General features: G+C 36.2%; 1 protein-coding gene across 10 annotated transcripts in view; it reads left to right on the forward strand.

Annotated features, from left to right (window-relative positions):
- The window catches only part of MYO16 (myosin XVI), a 365,514-nt gene that overhangs the window by 169,790 nt on the left and 175,294 nt on the right, over positions 1–20,430 (forward strand). For all 10 annotated transcript variants that reach the window (XM_064407780.1, XM_064407778.1, XM_064407774.1 and 7 more), the window contains 2 exons: positions 12,310–12,385; positions 13,694–13,847. In XM_064407780.1, coding sequence (XP_064263850.1) covers positions 12,310–12,385; positions 13,694–13,847 — 230 coding nt within the window. The remainder of the gene's footprint in view (positions 1–12,309; positions 12,386–13,693; positions 13,848–20,430) is intronic.

Genomic DNA, 20,430 nt, shown 5'->3' on the forward strand with positions numbered 1-20,430 from the left:
ACCTGAGTTCAATTGAAGAAGACTTGAAAGAAATCACTTGGAAGGGCTGGGAAAGGACTTACCTTTCCTTATGTGTCTGTAGCATGCATATGTTTGCAACACTAACTCTGGATGACTTGAAATACTCTTTTCCATGTGAAAGCAGCAATTTTTCTTTTAGAAACAGGCCTGTACATGTAAAGTTTGTAGTTGAAAGTGGCTAATGGAAAAAATGTCTTTCCTTTTGAGGAATTCTAAGACCTCAGACTGCTATTTTTGAAATGATCCTTTTTGTTAGCAGTTTTGTTGGACTGCATCTCCCTTACATCCCAGATGACAATAGTGTTAATTCTTACTATTTCAGGATTTTTCAGTGAGGAGTCAGGGAACAGCTGCTCTAGTCTCTATGTAACCAGCATGGGTACACACAGACAAAGACCATGAAGGAGCATTGTACTTTCCTTCACTAAAATTAGCTAAATACAGGCCAAATATCTTCCCTTTGTACTGTCAGTAAATAATAAAGTTTAGAAATATCTTATTACCATCATATGTAATTTGCCAGTGTTATTAAGCAGATAAATACAGCTTTCATGTGATTCTGTTTGTAAGAAACAAGTAAATAATTTAAATTCCTTTATTAAAGGGATTTATTGCATATATTCTACTTCTTTCAGTAACTACACCATCAGGGTGTTTTTAAAATTTTCTTTCTTATGATGATAATTTTAAAATTTCTTTTAGCCTTAGCGTGAATTCACATGCATATCATATTTATAATTCCATTTTGAGTAATTAATTATAGACTAATATAAGCATCGTTCCTATTTTGGGTAAAAGTAGTTTGGCAGAAAGGAAATAACTTTAGATAAGACATTAATTGGATAGTCTCTTCTAAATTAAAATACGTTTATTAGGAAATAATTATTTTTTAGCAAAAAATTTTAATGTTCCCTGAAAAAGCATTTAATAGAAAGTCTGGACTTGATCCCTTACAGTATCACACTCTTTTAACACTTATCTGTGGCATCTTTTTTTTAAAAGTCACACTTGAAAAACTTGCTACAGTGATAAATATCTTGTACTGGAAGACTGTCATAAAGTCTATTTTGTTTAAGTTTGCTGTCCTTTTAAGTTCTTGAGAGGATTTCTGTCCATCCAGACATACATTTGAACAGCAAAATAACCTTTACTTGTCCTATGGCTTGTCTAATAAGCAATGATCCTTTAATAAGTGGTCGCAGAAACTTCAGAAAACCTATTGTAAACATTTGTCATTGGATAGTTTTCTAGCACTACCTGCAACCAAACCCCATCCAATATTGGAATAATACTATATTACAGGAGTCTTAAGGACTGATAGCTTTCAGTGTTTATAAAATAGCTGCAGATGCATTTTTCATGTGGAGACGCTTCTCACCTTAATAAAATGTTATTAAATTAGTTATACAAATTACAGATTTAGTTTTTGAGCTATTTTATGGCATATACCTTGCATACATATATTTACATTATTATTATTTACATACATTATTATCTTACAAAAAAAAATTGGAATATGAAGAACTTGTTAATCTATTTTAGAGTAACATCTAGACTAAGTTGAAGCACTTCAGCCCTCTACATAGACTGTTCTATATTTGTAAATACACAAAATGGGAAGAAAACCCACACATTTCACTATTTGCAAGAGCATAGCAATAATGGAGATGGTACTAATTTACATTACCTGGAGAAAAAACAAAAAAAACCTAAAAAATAAACCCCAAGGAACTCTGTAAGTTTAAATTTATAGTGAGAAAATTCATTTCTGCACAGGAGGAAACTTGTAAAGAATAAGGCACTGTAAGCTTCTTGTTACAAATCTCAAGTTGCAAATTAAGTGGATTATAAGAATCTTACTGCCGCATCTTCCACAGTAATTTATATATAAAATTACTGGTGAAAGATACATCAATATGAGTGAACTAATCATGTGAAAGACATTTCATCCACACCTTACAATAAACCTGGTTCATAGAGATTCCTTGGTAATGGCAAACCCATTTTTATTTCAGGGGTTCTTTCAACCAAATTTAGCAAATTAAAATTAAGGACAAAGTCAAAGCTTTTTCTTGTCTAATGGGAAGAATCACCTTTAGAAGACAACTCAGAAAATGATAAACATTTAAATTTTTAGATGCATTTAAAATAGGGATTATGATTCATTGCTTACAGGTGTGACCCTCCTTGGTTATAGAAGTCATGGGCAGCTAGCATATGTCAGAGGTGTAATCTGAACATTTTTTAATCCTTCATGAGAAATCCAGATCAAAGTGTGGGGCTAAATGATGGTGCAATTGCCCACTGGTGTTCTGGGTCTCCCTAGTCATCATGAAGGGGGCATTGAGCTGATGATATTTAGAAAACATAAGCTGTACAGAGGGAATCCTAGGAGGGGCAGAGTTAGATATTTAAAACAAAACCAATCTTATCACAAGCAAAACATAGCAGAATGCTGTTGTATTGTTTCCAGAAAGAGAATAAGTAAGAGTTTTAAGTGTCAGTATGTATTATCTGATGTTGAAAAAAAAATTATCTGTGTGTATCTTAGAAATATGTGTAAAGAAAACCAGTTTAATGGATAAATTTGCAATGTAAAAAAATTATTAGTCTGAATATTAAAGCAGAGCATGGGTGAATGGTAAATGAATCTTCCTATTAGTGACAGAATGTGTAGATCCGGAGTAGAATATTTTTATTGTACAGGAATACAGGATATTGCTGGTCAGTTTGAGGATTGTGTACAGGATATGGCTACTGAGTACAGAATAGGGCAGCTGAGGCGACTGCCTGAAGGTCAGTCTCTGTAAGACAGGAATCTGCTTTACAGAAACAGATTAGGTTATTAATGGATGTAATAGACTGTTAATTGAAATACTACTAGTCTGAAAACATTAAAAAATGGACCTATTTTTAAACAATGTCATTCTGAGTTTCTAGGACTGCTGTAATTTCCTCCCCCACCCCCCTATAAGTATTAAGGGTAAAGGCAATTTTGTGTTTTTAATGCATATTAACATTATAACCAAAACATTTGATGTTATTGGGGTATTAAGATCAGAGTTACTTACCTTAATCATTTTACCCTAATAAAATGGTGGAAAATAATAACCTCTACAACACAGATCCAAATCTGCGCCTGTGACACACAAAAACCTCTTCAAAATAAGATTATTGAGGCAACAAAGATAGCCTCAAGAAATTAGAATATGTTAGTGTTGTCTATGTAAATTTACCAGGGCCTTTTGGGCATAGACATGTTTAGCCCTGTTTTTGGTGACAGCTGGAGCTCTTTGTGTCCCTGTCCCGCAGCAGGGGCAGTGCTGGTGTATTTGTGGTTGCTGTCTGTCTCACCAGCACAGGGCACACGTCGTCATCGTCGCCTGGGTACCGCCCTGTCCCTGCTGGCTCTGGTGCCAGCTGCAGAAGGGCAACTTGTGTTTCTCAGGCTGGTCCCTTAATTTGAATTTGCTTTGTGGACGGCTAGTAATCTGGCATTGGTAGTGCTGTCCCTGCTGGACATCTTCCAGCTCCTGTGATCAGGAGAGCGCACACTCGCCCTCCCCATGGTGGGAATAGGCTGCAGCTCTGACATTTGCCTTGGGTACTTTGGCACAATTCCCAGGCACAAGCTGTTTCTTTGCTGTTTATCACAGAAATGTCACCTTTCAAACAGATATCGGAGACATGCAGGTCAGAGCTGACTCTGCAGTAGCTTAAACACTACCTCTCCCAAAATTTCATCCTTGGGGGATGTTGCTTATGTCTAAAGTGTTAAATCACTAAATAAAAGAGGACTAGGGATTAAGCCAGGCAACAGCCTGGCTCGCATTCATATTGTTTAAAGCTAGTTTCCTCTGTAGGAGATTAGTCATGTTTCTAGAGAGCTGGTTGGAGTGGTCCAAAGGAGAGTCAGGGGGAGAGCTAACAGTTAAGCAGTGTGGATTATAAGGGATACTTAAGCTTGCTCCATTGCACCCTCCTACTCAGTAAGACAGATTTAGCCTCTGGCTTTGAGGTTTAAAGGGTTTCATGATGTAAAAAAAAAAACAGATAAGACATTTATTCAACTGCTGACTGAATCTCTGCAAGAATAACTCCTGTACTAGCAAGGATTTCTTCCAATATAAATTGGGAATACTCCACATAAATAAAAACAACTTACAGATGTCCTCATGTCTACCTCATGTTTCTTAGCAAATTATATAAGTCCTGTGTCATTTTCGAATGTGTGAAATTGTCACTCTGTATGTATTTTCTCCCTTACACACATTTGGTTGATCTGGATCGTGCCCCTCTGATTAGTCAGTTCATCGAAACACAACATTTATTTCAGCTTGTAAAAGGGACGTTGCTTCTTACTTAAATTCAGATTATATACCCTCTTATTATAGGAACTAATTTGCTCATCATTACCAAAACAGATTAGTAATTTCACTCAACTATTACCTGTAGATTATTTTTTCTTTTCTTTAAGAGCATGTTGCACTCCAAACAAAACAAAACAAAAAAAATCCACATCTGTTGCTAGAATTTGCTACAGTGTAGATGGATATATGAACTCACTGTGGGAAATGATACTCAATCTCATGAAGTTTGGCCATTGCCACAGGAGTTCCTTTGAATGCATTTTCTGAACTTGTGCAACCACACTCCACAAATGCTTTCAGTGAGAAGCACCTAAAGAAGGGGATGCTTGCTTAGTGTTTCAAAAAGAATAGATTGTAGTCACACAGGAAATAAATATTTTCCCTGACAAGTAGCTGGAGACTTTAATTTATGGTCAGAAAATCCTCTAGAGCATGTTTTATCCAGACATATCTCACTCTTTAGTCTTTTTGTTCGTGTTTGGAAATTGTGATTGTACTCAGGTAGAAGAGCTGCATTTCCCTTCAGATCAAATTACATTCACTTTCCTCAAACAGAGAGCTCACTTTGGGATTTCTGCTTGTGATATCTTTTTTTCCACTCTCAATATGTTCACAAGATTTCTATAGATGATTCAAATGCTAATTGTGGGCAGAGAACATAAGGTATCCTAGATTCAAACAATAAGAAAAGAGTTTGAATTTGAAACAACAAAAGAGTTGTTTCATATAAAGACTAGGAAAACTCTCAGTTTACAAAATTACTATAAAATTCTCAGTGTTTAAGTGTGTGTTTTTAAAGCTGAGGTGTGCATAGTCTACACTATATACTTGGTTATTGCAGAATCTCTCCAATCAATGTAAATTTAATTTTCTTTAAAGTATCATTTATAGTGACTTTCATATATGAAATGCAAGTATGCAAAAATAAGTCTAACAAGGCTTTTCAGGGAAAAACTTTGAAAAGTGGAAGATTTCTGATCTTTGTAAGATAAATCTATAACTTGTAGGACCATAACTTACAAACATCTTTAATCACAAGATCACATAACATTTTCCGTGATTTATTTTGTTTTTCTCTGTGTAATTTCCTGGTGGATTGAAAAATAGAAATGTATGTTATCAGTCTTCAAGTAAAGACTCATGCAATTTTTACATCAGCTGTAGAAAGCCATTTACATGACCTTTGCCACTTGCTTTAACAGCTGAAAACAGCATTAAGCTTCCCTTTTTTTGCTGGAGCTGTTCCAGAGGTTAAAGAGGCATCCTCTTAGACCATATAGGTTAAACTTGCTGATTGCAGAAAGGTGGTGGTGACACTTGGGGAGCTTGGGTTCCATTCCAGGCTCTGTGTCTGACAGATGCAGTATTTACGGTTCATTCCTCCCACACATAGCCTGGTTTGTCCCATTGCCTCCAGTCTGTTCCATTCTTGTCCTTGTTCTATTGCCTTATTGTCCGATTCATTTGCCTGGCTTCATGCCCTTTCCTTGCACGTTTTATCTGAATCCTGATTCCTTGCACAGTCAGCTTCTGCCCCTCCTCCATTCCCCAGTTCTCATCCAAGCTTTCATTTTTTTTCTACTTTGACTTCATGCCAACCTTCCTGCCCTTCTGTCCCACTTGCTTACAGTCCCAATCTCCCTTGTTCAATCTCAGGGTTTTTTTCCTCACATGTCACTTTCGTCTTTCATTTTTCTGATTAGTCTGTTTCTACCTACATCCTGGCTCCTTGCCACATTTCTCTTCTTCCCTTTCACTTCATTTATTTCATGCTGTTAGTTCCAGATTCCAGCTTTTTATCTGTGCCTTCTTCCATTCCCCACACTCCCCCTCAATGTTTTCTACCCTGCTGCTAGTCTTATTGCCACAACCTACTTTTCCTGACCTGTTCCACTTTGCTGACCACAGTTGGTTATGGTCCCCTTTTCTCTGAACTCAAATAAAAAATAAATAAAAAAAAATCTTCCTAATCTCTCTTGTATTGAGAGCAGAGACCTGTAATGAGTTTCAGACATAATTTCCTGTGTATAGAGCAGTAATGTGGATCAGATTTGCAATTGCAGAGGAAATGCTATTTAGCCTCTGAACACTATTTCTCTTTTTCAGGGTTTTACCTATGAAATTTTGTCTGTAAGGGACAGTTATCTAAGGTATACTATTATGTAATGGAGAGCAAATACATGATCTTAGAAGCTCAGTTACCAGGAACTCTAATGGCTTAATAGATACCTTACTTCTCAGTGTTGGGAGTCTCTGTCTTGGAATTTCTTTCACTCGCCAGGAGTAAGGTTCCTAAACTACATTTTTCTTTTTTATGTCCTTGATGCTTGGTAAAGTGCCTATTATCACCCCATTTAATTAGTTAAATAGTCTCCGGTGTTATTCTAAGGAGTTATATTGCTCCATGACTTATCTGATCTTACTTATTCGATCTATGGAATATATGGTTGGCATTAAACTACAGCACTTCTGTCACACAAGCTTAGTAATTATAATAATAACAGTACTAATAAAAATGGAAACTACTTCTCTATTTTTTATTCTCTTTATTGCAAATCATTTGAACATCCAACTGTATATTTAAATAGAGCAGCTATTACTGGTTCTGTTAACATGTAGACCTGAAGTGGACTGTACTAGCAAAAGGGGGCTTCCTGATTTCTCCATTACAATTAAAAAAAAGCAAAAAACTGTCTTGCAAGCATTGGGTAGCTGATTTTTTCAAAGTCATGAAACCTGGCTAGGTTTTGATGATTTTCCAAGCAGACAACAACAAAAAAATATTCTCAGCCTAAGGAATTCATCTTCTACCTAATAAAAATCTTCAAATCATACAAACACAGGAGCTCACAAGGATAAGTAAAATATTTTCCCACACCTACCTGGCTACCAGAAGTGCTTCATTTTTTCATCTAATTTATTAAAAAAAAAAATCTTAAGCATTCACAGGCAGTAGTCCTAGCAAACTGCCTAACAAAAATCACACAGGTAAACATGCACTTTTCAACCCAGTAAATTAATTTTACTGATATGAGCAATAGAAAACTGGTCCTTAAGAATGCAGTGATAGGTCATCTTACTCCGTGGTGAATACTGCAGATTACAGTGGTGTAACCAGTGATATTTCTTGTGTTCTGTCTAGAGGCTTTGCTGTGTTTTGTGAAAATGCACCTTAGATATATTTGGTGATTTTACTGTATTTCACACAGTAGTGTGAGGTTGATGGTCAAAAATAATACTGATTGATTTAATATTGTTGTTCCACTATTTTCTTATTGTACATCTCTGCCTCACTGTGGATGAGCACATGATGGGGATCATATCCAGCAAAAATATGGGGTTCATATGTAGTGGTAAATTGAGAAGTGTCTGCAGTAGAACAGAATTGCCAGAAGAAGGTGGTGAGGGCTTAGCCTGAGAGAACTGAGGAGTGGATATGAAGAGGTGCCTGGAGAATAAAAAATGGAGGAGGTTAGGAACCAAAAGGTTGATGGTGAAGCAGGTCCCTTAGAGATTACAGAATATGTCTAATGTTGAAACTGACAGAGAGGAGTGGAGAAGTAGAGAGAAATTTTGCTGGTGATAGGGAAGAAAATGAGAGACTGAAGGAATTTACTGTTGGGGGTTCATGCAAATTGGATAATGCATATTCATTGCTACACAAAACAGCACATGAGGACATTTGCATAAAACCTCCAGCTTTCTGAATTTAGGACTTAAGCAGGTATCCCTCTGATGATAAAGAAAAGAGAATAAATGATCTGAGTTAGTGGCTCTGGGACTGGGACTTGGATAAAAAGAGCTACAAGCTCAGGCAGTTTATCCTTTGCAGGTGCTCATACACATCTAATGTCCTGTTCAGTGCTTCAGAGGAAAATATCTGACCAGACAAGAGAGGAAGGAAGACACTTTTCGGGAATACTGCTTCTGCTCTACAGCTAATTAATTACCAGTGAAAAATAGCATGGTTTGAGAGCAGTTTGGAGATGCCTTGGCAGCCTCAAGTGCATGGGGAGATTCTTGAGAAATCTCTGTTACTCCTTCATGCCTCATATTTCCTGCTCTGTCACTTCAGTTACTTATCTGTGGCAAGAGGCCTTGCAGTCTTGCCAACAATGATGCTCCTGAGCCTTTATTTTACGAAACTCAGCAATGTTGGGGGTTTTTTTTAGATAGCATTTAAGGTGTGGTAAAACTTAGACTCTCTTTCAGTACTGGGCAATTGTATTTGGAGGCTTTATAATGTATGTATTGCAGTAAATTTATTTATGCTGCCTTATGTCACAGAATCACAGAAGGGATAAGATTGGAAGGGACCACAATGGGTCAGGCAGTATCATCCCAGAGCACAGGGCACAGGATTATGTCCGCACAGTTCTTTAACATCTCCAGTGAGGGAGACTCCACAGCCTCTGTGGGTGATTGCTTCCAGTGCATGGTCACCTGCATTTAAAGAAGTTATTCCTAATGTTCAGGTGAAATTTCTTGTGAATAATTTTCTGCCCATTGCCTTTTGTCCTGTTGCTCAGAACCATGGAGCAGAGCCTGGCTCCCTCCTCTTGACACCCTCCCTTCAGATACCAACAGAGATTGATGTGGTGCCCTCCCAGTCATCTTGTCTTCAGACTGAACAGGGCCTACTCCCTCAATCCATCTGTGCAAGGGAGAAGCCACAGTACCCTACTGACCTGTCACTAGGCACCACTGAAAAGAACTTGTCTCTGTCATCTTTATACCCTCCCTTCAGCTATTTACCCACACGGATGAGATCCCCCTAAACCTTCATTTCTCCAGTTTGGATAATTGCAGCTCTCCCAGTTTTTCCTCATATGTGAAGTGCTCCAGTCTTTTAATTATCTTAGTGCCCTTTTGCTAGACTCTTCCATGTCTCTGTTGTATTGAGAAGTTCAGAAATGGGCACAGCACTGCAGGCGTGACCTCAACTGTGCTGAGTAGTGAGGAAGGTTCACCATAGGTCAAGTAGGGACAACACTCTTCCCAATTGCTGTTCACAGAACAAAAAAATTTGCTTTCTGCCTGGCCAAAGCACATTGCTCACTCATCCGCAGCAAGGTATTTACCAGAACCCCCAGGTCCTTTTCTGCAAAGCTGCTTTCCAGTTGTGTCACCCTCATCATGTACTGGTGCCTGGGGTTGTTCTTTCGCACTTGGCCAAGTTGAGCTTCATGAGGTTCTTGTCTGCCCATTTCTCCAGCCTGCTGAGGTCCCTCGGGATGGAGCACAGCCCTCTCGCATATCAGCCACTCCTCACATTTAATGCCAACAGACAACTTTGCCCCATCAACTAGATCTTTAATGGGGATGTGAAACAGGCTCCATGACTGTTCCCTGGGGTGCAGTGCTGGTTACTGGCCCCCACCCAGTCTGCTGGCCACTCATCAGCAGCCTCTGGCCCAGCCACTGGGCCATTTTTGAGTCCATCTGAGTTGTGGAATAGCCCATAACCTGTTTCTCTTCGGCAAGCAGCACATCAGAGCAAGTTGTGAATGGATGTTCACAATCTAGCTTCGCCAATATTTTGAAGGCTTCCTCATTAGCATAAGGTGCAGCCTAAAAGAAGTACAGGAATAGGTATCTTAAAATGTATTAGTGATGGCCAAAGTCACAGCCCAATGTGCAGTGGGAACTGGAGCCAGAATGGTGCATGAATGGGAATACATAAATCGTGAAAAATCTCTGAAATCCTTTGAAAATGAGGGCAAGGATCTTCTGGCTTGGTGAGAAAAGAAGGAACCACAGGAACCTAAAAGCTGAGACTTTCAGATTAAAGTGTGAGACAGGAAAATATTCTTTGCAGGAGCATTCTCAACAATTAGAGGATAAGATATCCAGTAAGAGATGTCACAGAAAGATAGAAATATTGCAATTTGAGCAGAATACCAGGAAAAGAGAGACAGCCATGCTTTATGAATACAGAAAAGGTAACTAATTTTGTATTTTGGGAAGGAGGATATTCAGAGATAAGATCTGAACGGAGAAAATGAAGGTCTGACATGTTTCCTGGTGTTCTTTCTAAAGGTACTGAATAAACAGTTAAGGCTATTTTTATTCATAGGTTCTACAATAATTCATTAGGTATTATGTTATTTCTTGACCTAGTCATATGTATTTTATTTGTAATTCTGCATTTCAAATACTTTAGCTTAGTGGTACTTTGCTGTAATTATTCTACAAATATTTATTCTGTTAGATACAGTTCTGAAGATATGTATTTTTACATTACAATCTAAATTGTATTTTAAAATACAAATTAAAACATTTGTCCTTTTTAAACATTAGTGAGTGATTTAAATTCCAACAGAAGAGAGTTGTGTATCCAAAAGCAGGTTATTGAAATTGTCAGTGACCCAAATACCTTAGTCTTGGTGACATGCATCAAGGAATCTCAGCAGGAGATATTTCATTGGCAGCAGGAAGCACTGATATTGGAGCATGGTATTTCTTGTGATATAAATCCAAACCTTTGGTAACTCAAAAAAGCTGTGTATTTTTCCTAAACTGAAAATGCATTCAAAGCCTACTTCCTCTAATACAATTACTACCACTTTTCAGAGTTCATTCAATAGATCCATAACTAAGCATGTTCCTTTTTTTCCTAATAAAGACATATATATGTGTATATTTTTACGTGAGTTGCGATTTCTCAGTGGAAAGCAGGGCTAATTGGATTTGGAAATAAACCTGTTATGGCTTCCCCACTTCTTGGAATTTGCTGAATTTTCTGCTGTTATTGCAAGAAAAAAAAAGCCATCATTAGAAATCTGAGGAGGGCAAGATCTTTTTATTTTATAGAAATCTTCAACAATATTTTCTTAGTTTTCTATGATTTGAAGCTTGGGGTTTTCTTTGCATTTAATGAATTCCTTATTATCATGGTATTTTCCAGTAATTTTCCTTCTGTGCACTGAATCCAAATTGATTTTTTTTTATTGCAATGACTTCTTTCCTATTTGTTTATTTCTTTATTTATTGCTTGCATTTATGCCAAATGGCTATCCTTTCCCTTAGCTGACTTCCAGGTCAGGTCTCATTTATCTATAGATGTGGTGTTCTTCTCTTTCCTTCACAGCATTTTTCCCCCTGTGCTCATCCTTGTCTCTCCTGTGGGTTACACTTGTATTATACATTCTATTTGCTTTAACATGTATTCAAAAATGCATATAGGTCTGTCATTTAGTTGGGCTCTACATTCATATTCTAGAAGTATTTTTTGTTCCTTATGCAGCCTTTCACCCATTTCTGAGCAGTTTATCAGGATAGACATTGCTACAGCCTTTGATGGGAAAGTATCTCTAAAGACTTAGGTGCAGCCATAGAAGAACTCACTAAAAACAGTTCCTTGCAGGAATTGAAAAATATGTTTTAGACTTTTTCATTATATGATACTCTTCCCTCCCCTACTGGGCTAGAATTTTTACCTTAACTAATAGATTAGATGATTTTGGTAAACATAAGATAATTGGGCCAATTTCTGCTTCTGACTGAGAACAGATTTACTTCTGTGGTGGTGGCTGTGAGTCGGACCCCTCTGTCAGTGCTGGCACACAGTTGTTGGATTAGTTAGGAACAAAGAAATATTTGTGATCTAAGTCTTAACAGGTGGTGATGGGTGGTAGATTTTTTCCTTTGTGAATTTGTTTACACAGGTGTGTGTGGAAGGTGATTTGGGGGTGGAGTTTTGCCGAGGGTATCCCGAAATTGTAGGATAATTGAATTTTACTCTGGCTGTTGTGATTTATAGAAATATTTTTAGTAGCTGAAGAAGGTGGGGGTTGGGAAGTACTGCCTGTGGTTTATCATATGATTTCAGATAGTGCAGGAAGGAAGGAATAAACTGAGTGACAGGCACCTGTCCTACTTCTCCCATTTCAAACACCTCTGGTTTTGCCCATTTTAGACCAATCTCGTGAAGCTGCTTTTGATGCACCAGGCAGACCCCAATCTTCTTAACTGCAATAATGAAAAGCCTTCAGGTAGGTGAAAATCCATGTACATAGTGTATGTATTAGCTATTGTGACACTGTTTTCTTTCCTTCCTGCTGTGTTAGCTGTAGTTTATTTAGTGTGTAGAGTTATATACTCATACACGTGCGTACATTCTTACACACATTGCTGAAAACTGCTGGTCGTGGTATCATATCAAATGACAGCATGTCCTTCCACTTGTTTCATTCCCTGTTTATTTTTAGCTATGTTTCTTACTTGAGAGTTCTTCTGTGCCTTGGTAGTAGCTGCATTTACACATTTTTGGTGACTTCTCACTGAGTTTCTTTCTGTCTCAACTGCTTATAGTACATGGCCTCTTGAGCTGGAATTTCTATGGCTATTGTCTGAAAACAAATTCAAAACCTAGTTTTGAAGTGTGGCTGCCCCTTTTTATTGCTTAAGGCACATTCTTAAACCGGATAGCAACAGGGAGCCGAAGCACTGGCTCTAAAGGCAATAGAATTGTAGACTCTGATAGGCTGGAAGGGACTTCAGATCAGCTGGTCTAATACAGAGATCAAAGCAGAGCTGATGTCACTAGAGCTAGCTAGCAGTGTGGAAAAGAAGAAACACATGGTTGTGCAACATTCTGCGTCTAGGAAAAAATGAAGATGGAACTTAGTAATGTAGATAATAGAAACTTCCTGTCAGATTATGGGTGAAACTTCCTTTGCATAATAAAGCAAAATATGTTATGCTTCAAGTGCTGTACTGCCTACAAATACAGGGAACTTCATGACACTTAACCCTAGAAGTGTTGTTTGTGGTTAGATAGGGTTTTTATTTGTAAAAAAGGCTGTGAACTAAACTCAGATAAACTAACAATGCAGTTAGCTAGCCATATTTAGTAGGTATTTAACACAGTTGAGTTAACTGTCTTTCTGGTCTGCAAACAGAACTGTTTTCAGAACTTCTATATGTATAGAACATATAAATCTAGTTTGTAGAAATGTAAAACATTTTAGAAGGATTTAAGTGCATGTTTTCTCAGGAATAAAGTGTTGAAAAGGGTTGTATTGTTTTTCCTGAAGTCCCGTAAATTATCGAATACTTCGATTTGCTACACAGCAAGAATAGTTTTGAGGTTTTGCATATGACAACTTAATTCTGTACTGAATTTACTTTGCCTTTGTTTTCCCAGTAATTTCAAGTATTATTTTATGATTGATATCTGAGTAATTCCTTTTGTGTTGTCTAGCCACATGTTTAGTCTTAATCTGATCTAGAGATTTTAATTCAAAGGAGCTTTTCTGCACCATTTTCTTGTCTGATATCTTGATGTTCCAATGTCTTAGATGTTGCAGCTTCTGATTTTATTGAGGAAATGCTTCTGAAGGCTGAACTTGTTTGGGAGCAAAAAATGAAAGACCCTTTAGCTGCTTCTACTCTGTCTCAAGAAGAGCCGTATGAAGAGATCATCCATGATTTGCCCACAATTTCCAATAAACTGTAAGTAAGTGCTGGTGGTGTTACAGAGCAATTCCCTGCAGTCAGATTATCCTTTGAACCATATCTCTCAATCTGTGAGTCCTAGCTGTGTGTGCTTGGAGATATTTAAATCTCATCTGGACATGGTCCTGGGTAACTGTCTTTACATGTCCCTGCCTGAGCAGGATGAATGGACCAGGTGCCCTCTAGGAAGTCCCTTTCACCCCCAGCCATTCTGTGATTGTGTGATTTGATGGATCAAGTAACTCCTTTTTGAAATCTCCTGAATAATCTTTTGCATTTCTGTCTCTCATATCTTTTTGTCACCCATGGGTTTATAATTATAGATTATTAATGATAAAATATATTATTATAATTGCCAGCAGAAATGACCTGGGTTTGCCTTAGCAGAGTTATTAGAGGTTAATACGGTAAATTGAACATCCTCTTGTTAAGTTAGATGGGTGTAGTGTAAGTAAAACTGTCATTGCCTATGAGAGAAGCAAGGAAAAGTCCTGAAAAGAGAAAAATCAATTATGTGCTTGCAAATGAAATTATAATGGTCAAAATTATATTTACAAATTTATATTTAGATGTGAATTTTTAAAATTCAAGTGGAATCAAGTAGCATTTAACAGTGGTGACTTAAAACTCAATATTGAAGAGTCAATTTGTGTTTTAAATTGTAAATTTTTATACTTTTTTATTTCCTTGTGAATTTATAATATTAATATTATATGTAATATTAATATTAATATGATATTTAATATTTAAAAATATCGCCATGGTATGTGAAAAGATATGTACAATAGGTATGAAGCACAACTGGCTGTTTTATGGCAGTACAAGACATACTGATATTTCAAATTCTGATTTCCAGATACTGTGATCCAGGGAATTTTAAAAGTTACAAATAGTGTTGTTGTACAGTATGCAGTTGCCGTATATTGGAAGTATGTATTTGTTAGTTGCATAATTTTTCAAAACACTGATACTAATTTTTCTGTAGTAATCACCAAAGAGTGTGTGAAGAAAACAATAACCCCTTACAGAGAGACTGATAAGGTATATATGCTTCCATTTCATAGTAGTTATGGCTGCAAAATGTGTTTGGATACATTAAAAATCGGAAGAGGTGAGCAACTGTCATGAAATGATCAATCTGTTAAATTCAGAACTCCATGGGATATACTGTTATTTAGTAAAGATTGAATATTTCATGGATGGTAAACGCAGTGTGTTGTTTCTGCTTCATGATTTGTAGCCATTAATACATGTAGCTGGGTATATGATACTAATGTTTATGAAATTACTAATTTTTCATGCTTGGTAACTCCTTACGAAATAAGCAGTCCTGTAGTCTGACCCGCTGTTTCAATAACATAAATCATACTCCTCAAATTTATGTGGCCTTCAACTGTCTTTTAAATGGAAAATTTTAATCTTGAGGCATGAAACTAAGCCTTTAGATTCTAAAGTGTAAAGCTTTAATTTTTAATTATTGATATATTGTAATATTAGAAGTAGATGGTAGATCACACTTGTACCTATGTAATGATGTCTAGCAAAAATTATTCATAGAGGTTTTGGAGACTTTGAAAACTTAGTAATCATTCTTGTATTTAGATGATGCATTTCCATGTGTTTTATATTCTAGGAGTTTGTACTGTGGTGCACATATTGTACTGTATACTGGTTTTAGTGATAACACTCATTAACCTCTGGAAGACATGACCTGCACATATTTTAAGTGGTCTGAAAATATTGTTTCTCTACTATTCCCTTCCTGTAATGCATAGACTGAGATAGCTAATTTTTGAGAGTTTTCCATATAGTAACTCTTTATATGACATAATGCAACCTGCCCTGTGTAAAAGCCTTCACTGGAAATTTTGAAAAAGAAAAAAACCATAGAAAATTGATATATGTGTAGAATTTGATGAGTTTAGCTTCTATTGTCAACGTATCTGAGTGTGGGACTGCAGCTAGTTAGTGGTGCTTGCATGAGAATACAGCACCAGGTGAAGCCAAAGCCCTGTTCAGCTCTGTGCACTGACTTTGGCAGTGATCCTTTGCCCATAGCCAGGGGGGCATTATTAGGATACAGTAAGCTTGGAGTAATGCCACTGTGGCATGTTGTTGAGACTTTTAGCAGTCTTGGGTTTAGTGACTTCAATAGACAGAGCTTTGCAGTACCCACTTCTCCGTTCTGCTATCAGTGCAGCAAAGTATCAGCTGGCCAATTAGCTATTCTGAGATGGAAGCATTCTTGGAAGGCAAAATTATTGATGTATTTTGCCCATGAGTGTCCCAGCTATCACTACTGAATATGGAAAACTGTTGGTAAACTATACCACACATGTTACTTATAAATCCTCTAACCTTAATTTATAGTGTCTGAAACTCAGGTTTCATCTCAAAGTTAGTTATCTCAGCTCTACAGTATCATGCTTATAATTGTGAAACCCAAAACCTTCGCAGAGAGGTGTTAATCCATGCTTCCTGTTAGAGAGGCAGGCTAGATGCCTGGTTTCAACTTTTTTTTTTTTTTTTTTTTTTTTTTACCCAATGGCTAGTGTTGAAAACAGAGTTTCATCCTTCATGCTCTGTTAAGTGTCTGTAGAGAGATATGTACTATGCTAGTTTGAAGATAAATATCTATGCTGTTCTTGTGTACCAAACCAATTTTTTAGTGCTGAAGAGGAGTGCACAATAATGATCCACATATACCTTTGCTTCGTTGTATATTGCATGCATTCTTCACCAATTCTCTAGATGTAAAAAAGTAATCTGAGGTAGAAAGTTTTACAATAGTTCCTAGTAACTCTGTGTCGTGGCCATATTGCTTTGTGGCCATTTCTCAGAAGAAAGCAATATTCAAAAGCAGACTCAAAAACAATGAACAAACAATTATAAATAGCATGTGTTCTGTCAGCAAATCTAGTTTTGCTGGTTGAAATTTAAATTACAGCATTGATTTCTGGAAGAACACTGTGAAGAAATGAATTCAAAGACAGGAGAGGAAGCAGAATTTAGTAGTCAGTATATTTGAAATATGTTGCTATCAAGCAAACCTGGATTTCTGCATTGCACTCAATCTCATCAGTGAGGTGTGTGTGGAACAGGGCAGGGTTGCAGTTATTTCTTTTTGTCACTCCTCTTGTCTTGCTATTTTCTTGTGCTTTATACTGGGCCTCCAAAAGCTGCAGCACCTTTGAGGCCATACCTGCTCCAGCATAGTTCCTTGGTCATAATTGACCAAGTAAATTATCTGAAGGACAGAATTTTAGTAATGTCATGAAGTTTTTGAAGGTTGACCATTGCAGCAAACCTTAGGTCTATGCTGGAAAGTTTTGCCAGTCTTAATTCTAATGGTACAGTCAAAAGAAAATTTGTTACTCCACTGGCAAAAATACCAGCACAGAATACATTAATTGACACAGCTTCCAGTTCAGAACAGTAAATTGGCCATAGGTGTTTAAAAGTGACTTCAGGCTCTTGCTATGGCCACAATGATCGCTGTACTTCTACACTTGTACATCTGCCTGTAGGGCACGGATAGTGCCCTCATCTAGGTAGTGATACTTAATCTTAATTAATCTTTTGATTAAGGACTTGCTCTCAAAGTAATGCTAACTTAATCACATTGTATATTTTCTGATGCATGTTTATGTAAATATTAATTATAGTAATGATGTGTTTCAAAATCAGCACAAGAATGTGAAATAAAATTGAAATAGATAAGTTCAAGACAGCAAAACAGAAAAGAGATTAAATTTTTCTTACATTTCAATTTGTTTCTATGTAACCATTTATGTAGCACTTGGCTTTTAATTATTTTAGTGTTTTCAAACACTCTTGTAATATTTAATCTATTCTGAAGGTTCGTTTATGTAACTTTAAGAAGTTTTTTAGACTGAAATTTCAGAGATTATGCACTGTACAGGTGTCAGCTAGCTTAGAAATTGTTTAAAGCATCTCAGAATTGCCTGTGGAAGATTACAGAAATTTTCTCCAACAAAAGCTATAAGCTCAAAGGACCCATGACAATATTACTGCAGAAGATTCTGCCTTTATATAATTCTCTTATCAAATTAGAAGGTGCCCAAGTGCTTCCAATATTGATGGTAAAACTTCCAATTATTTGATTGTCAGCTCTTACATTTCATATGATTTCTTTTTTTTTTTCTCTTTTTAAATGACATGGTAGAGGACAGCAACTTAAAAACATCTCACTTTATCTTAAAAAATGTCCAATAAGAATACACAATTAACCATAAATGAAGGCTTCTTTGCATAAAAATTAAAATCACTGTTCTTTCATAAAACATTCAATATTTTTTCCAGTCAGATAGGCAAGTAGAAAGTCCTACCATGTTTGAATAATATTTCCCTAGATAACACTTCTTCTTGTCTACTGTGCAACATTATTTTGGCATAAGTCTTCCTTTGTGGTTAATTATTTATTAATTATCCATTAATTTTCATAAAAGAAGACAGTTCATGCTAATCTACTTCCCTACATTAGCATAAAATCTTCCCTTGCACTGTTCTATAGTTGAGCATTCAGCAGAGGCGTTGCTCGAGTTAGTGTTGTAACTAGTAGAAATACTTTCCTAAAAAGCCAGTGTTTTCTGGAAACATTTTAATTCATGTTATTTTTCATACTCTCTTCTTGAACCTGAATTATAATGAACCGTCAGAGTAATTGTTATATTTTTTTTCTTTCACAGAAGCATTCCCTTTTTTAATACTAATTACATGTCATCCTTTCTATCACATGAAGTCCTAATATCTCATAAATGTACATAATTTAAAGGCTATTCTTGTGTGCATCAGTACATGAAATGTGCCTGTTGAATTACGTTATTATTGTCCTCTTAAGTTCAAAATGCATCTGCCAAAACAGTAGGCACTCATTTACCCCTACACTTTTCTGTGATTTACATCCTCATTCTCTTTTGAAACACCTGAAAGGTTAATTTGGTTGTGAGGAGTTTATAGCTGAATTTTAGGAAGTGTTTCTTATGCATTTTGTGTAAGTTACCAGAAAACGGCAAGACTGAATGGGTAAGGTTCAACTTGACAGCAAAGAAATCCTTGATCTTCACAATTTAAAAGAAACATGACATGAATATTAAGAAATATATAAGTGGCAGTGCTTTGAATTTTGCTTACACTATTCTTACAATCTTTTTTTGTCTGTAATTAAAGAAATTTGAGCAGTTTTGGAGAGTAGCGTATGGTAACTCAGAAAGAAAACTTCATATTTAATTATGTTTTGTTCAATTCTGAATCTGGGCAAAATGTGAATTAGTATTTGTCATTTATATTTGTGTCACAGGTGTTTAATTTCTTCTACAGTCTAATCACTGATATGTCTTATTCTAATTGCCAAGTTCTGCTCTGCAATTCAAACTGAAAAAAAAAAAATGAGGGTAGATCATTTGTCCACGTGACATTTGGTAAATTTGTCACAAAATTATCTATGGTGAATCTAAGCAGTAAATATAAACTTTTATTTTCACCAATGTTCTTCTGGATATTTTACATTTAAATGTCTGAAGCAAAACATCTTGAGGCAAAAAAATCATTTATATTTCATTATAAAATGGTTAAGCTAATTCTTTTAATATTTGCAGACTGACAGTTTCATGAAAACTTTTGTTTGTCTATTTTTTATTCCGTGGGAAACGACTTTATCTTGTTTTTCAATTAATTCTGTCTAGAAAGTGTTTTATACTTTATTTCTAAAATGATGTGTGCATTTCAGTTCTGTTTCCAAGAGCAGCTCTTATCCCAAGTTGCCATCAATGTTAGCTATGAGTATTCATTTCAGTTAAGTGTATAATCATGGTTTTTTTAATAATCAGTGATTAAACTCAAGTAAATGAGAGTAAATATGAGATTTATTTTAAGTCCCATATTGAGTCCACATTTACTTTCAAATGTACGCATTTTGGCAAGGGGCTGATGTACACTCCATGAGATTGTCTCATTTGCACTGTCAGAATCCAGACTGTTATTTTTTAAGATACTTGTATTCTCAACTCCTGCAGCTGATTCCTTGCTAATTCCTTGGATGTAAAACTCAGAAAAATCATCTAAGATTTTGGCATTGTTATTTTTCAGAAGTTCAAATTGTCGGAACTGCCAGTAGGGAAAACAAATCCATGTGTATAATAGTTTTAACTCTTATGTGGACGAAGAGCATTGCACATTGTTCAAGTAATTTCAGGAGTCTGCTATTTGCTTTCTTGTTTGCTTGGTTATTTTTACCTTAGCACAATTTCAGAGCAGCTTCCGGTCATAAAATGTATCTTAGATATTACCGGATTAAAAGTAAGCTAAAAAGTGATGGAATATAATTTTAATAACTGCAGTGGCAGCATATGTATTGTTACATTTAAACATACTATTTTTCAAAATAGTGTTGTGTAGTTTAACTGTGCTTTTTTAATTCAGTTGCAAAATTGGCTATTGATTTGCCAACCTAGTGCCCTCAAAAGCAGAGTCATGCATATTCACTTTGGTTTGCTCAATTCTGCTTCAGAGAAGACATGCATAAAGGTGAATTTTAAATCAAAGTATGTTGCTCTGTGTC

This window comes from Passer domesticus, chromosome 2, assembly GCF_036417665.1.
Source record: "Passer domesticus isolate bPasDom1 chromosome 2, bPasDom1.hap1, whole genome shotgun sequence".
Classification (NCBI taxonomy): domain Eukaryota; kingdom Metazoa; phylum Chordata; class Aves; order Passeriformes; family Passeridae; genus Passer; species Passer domesticus.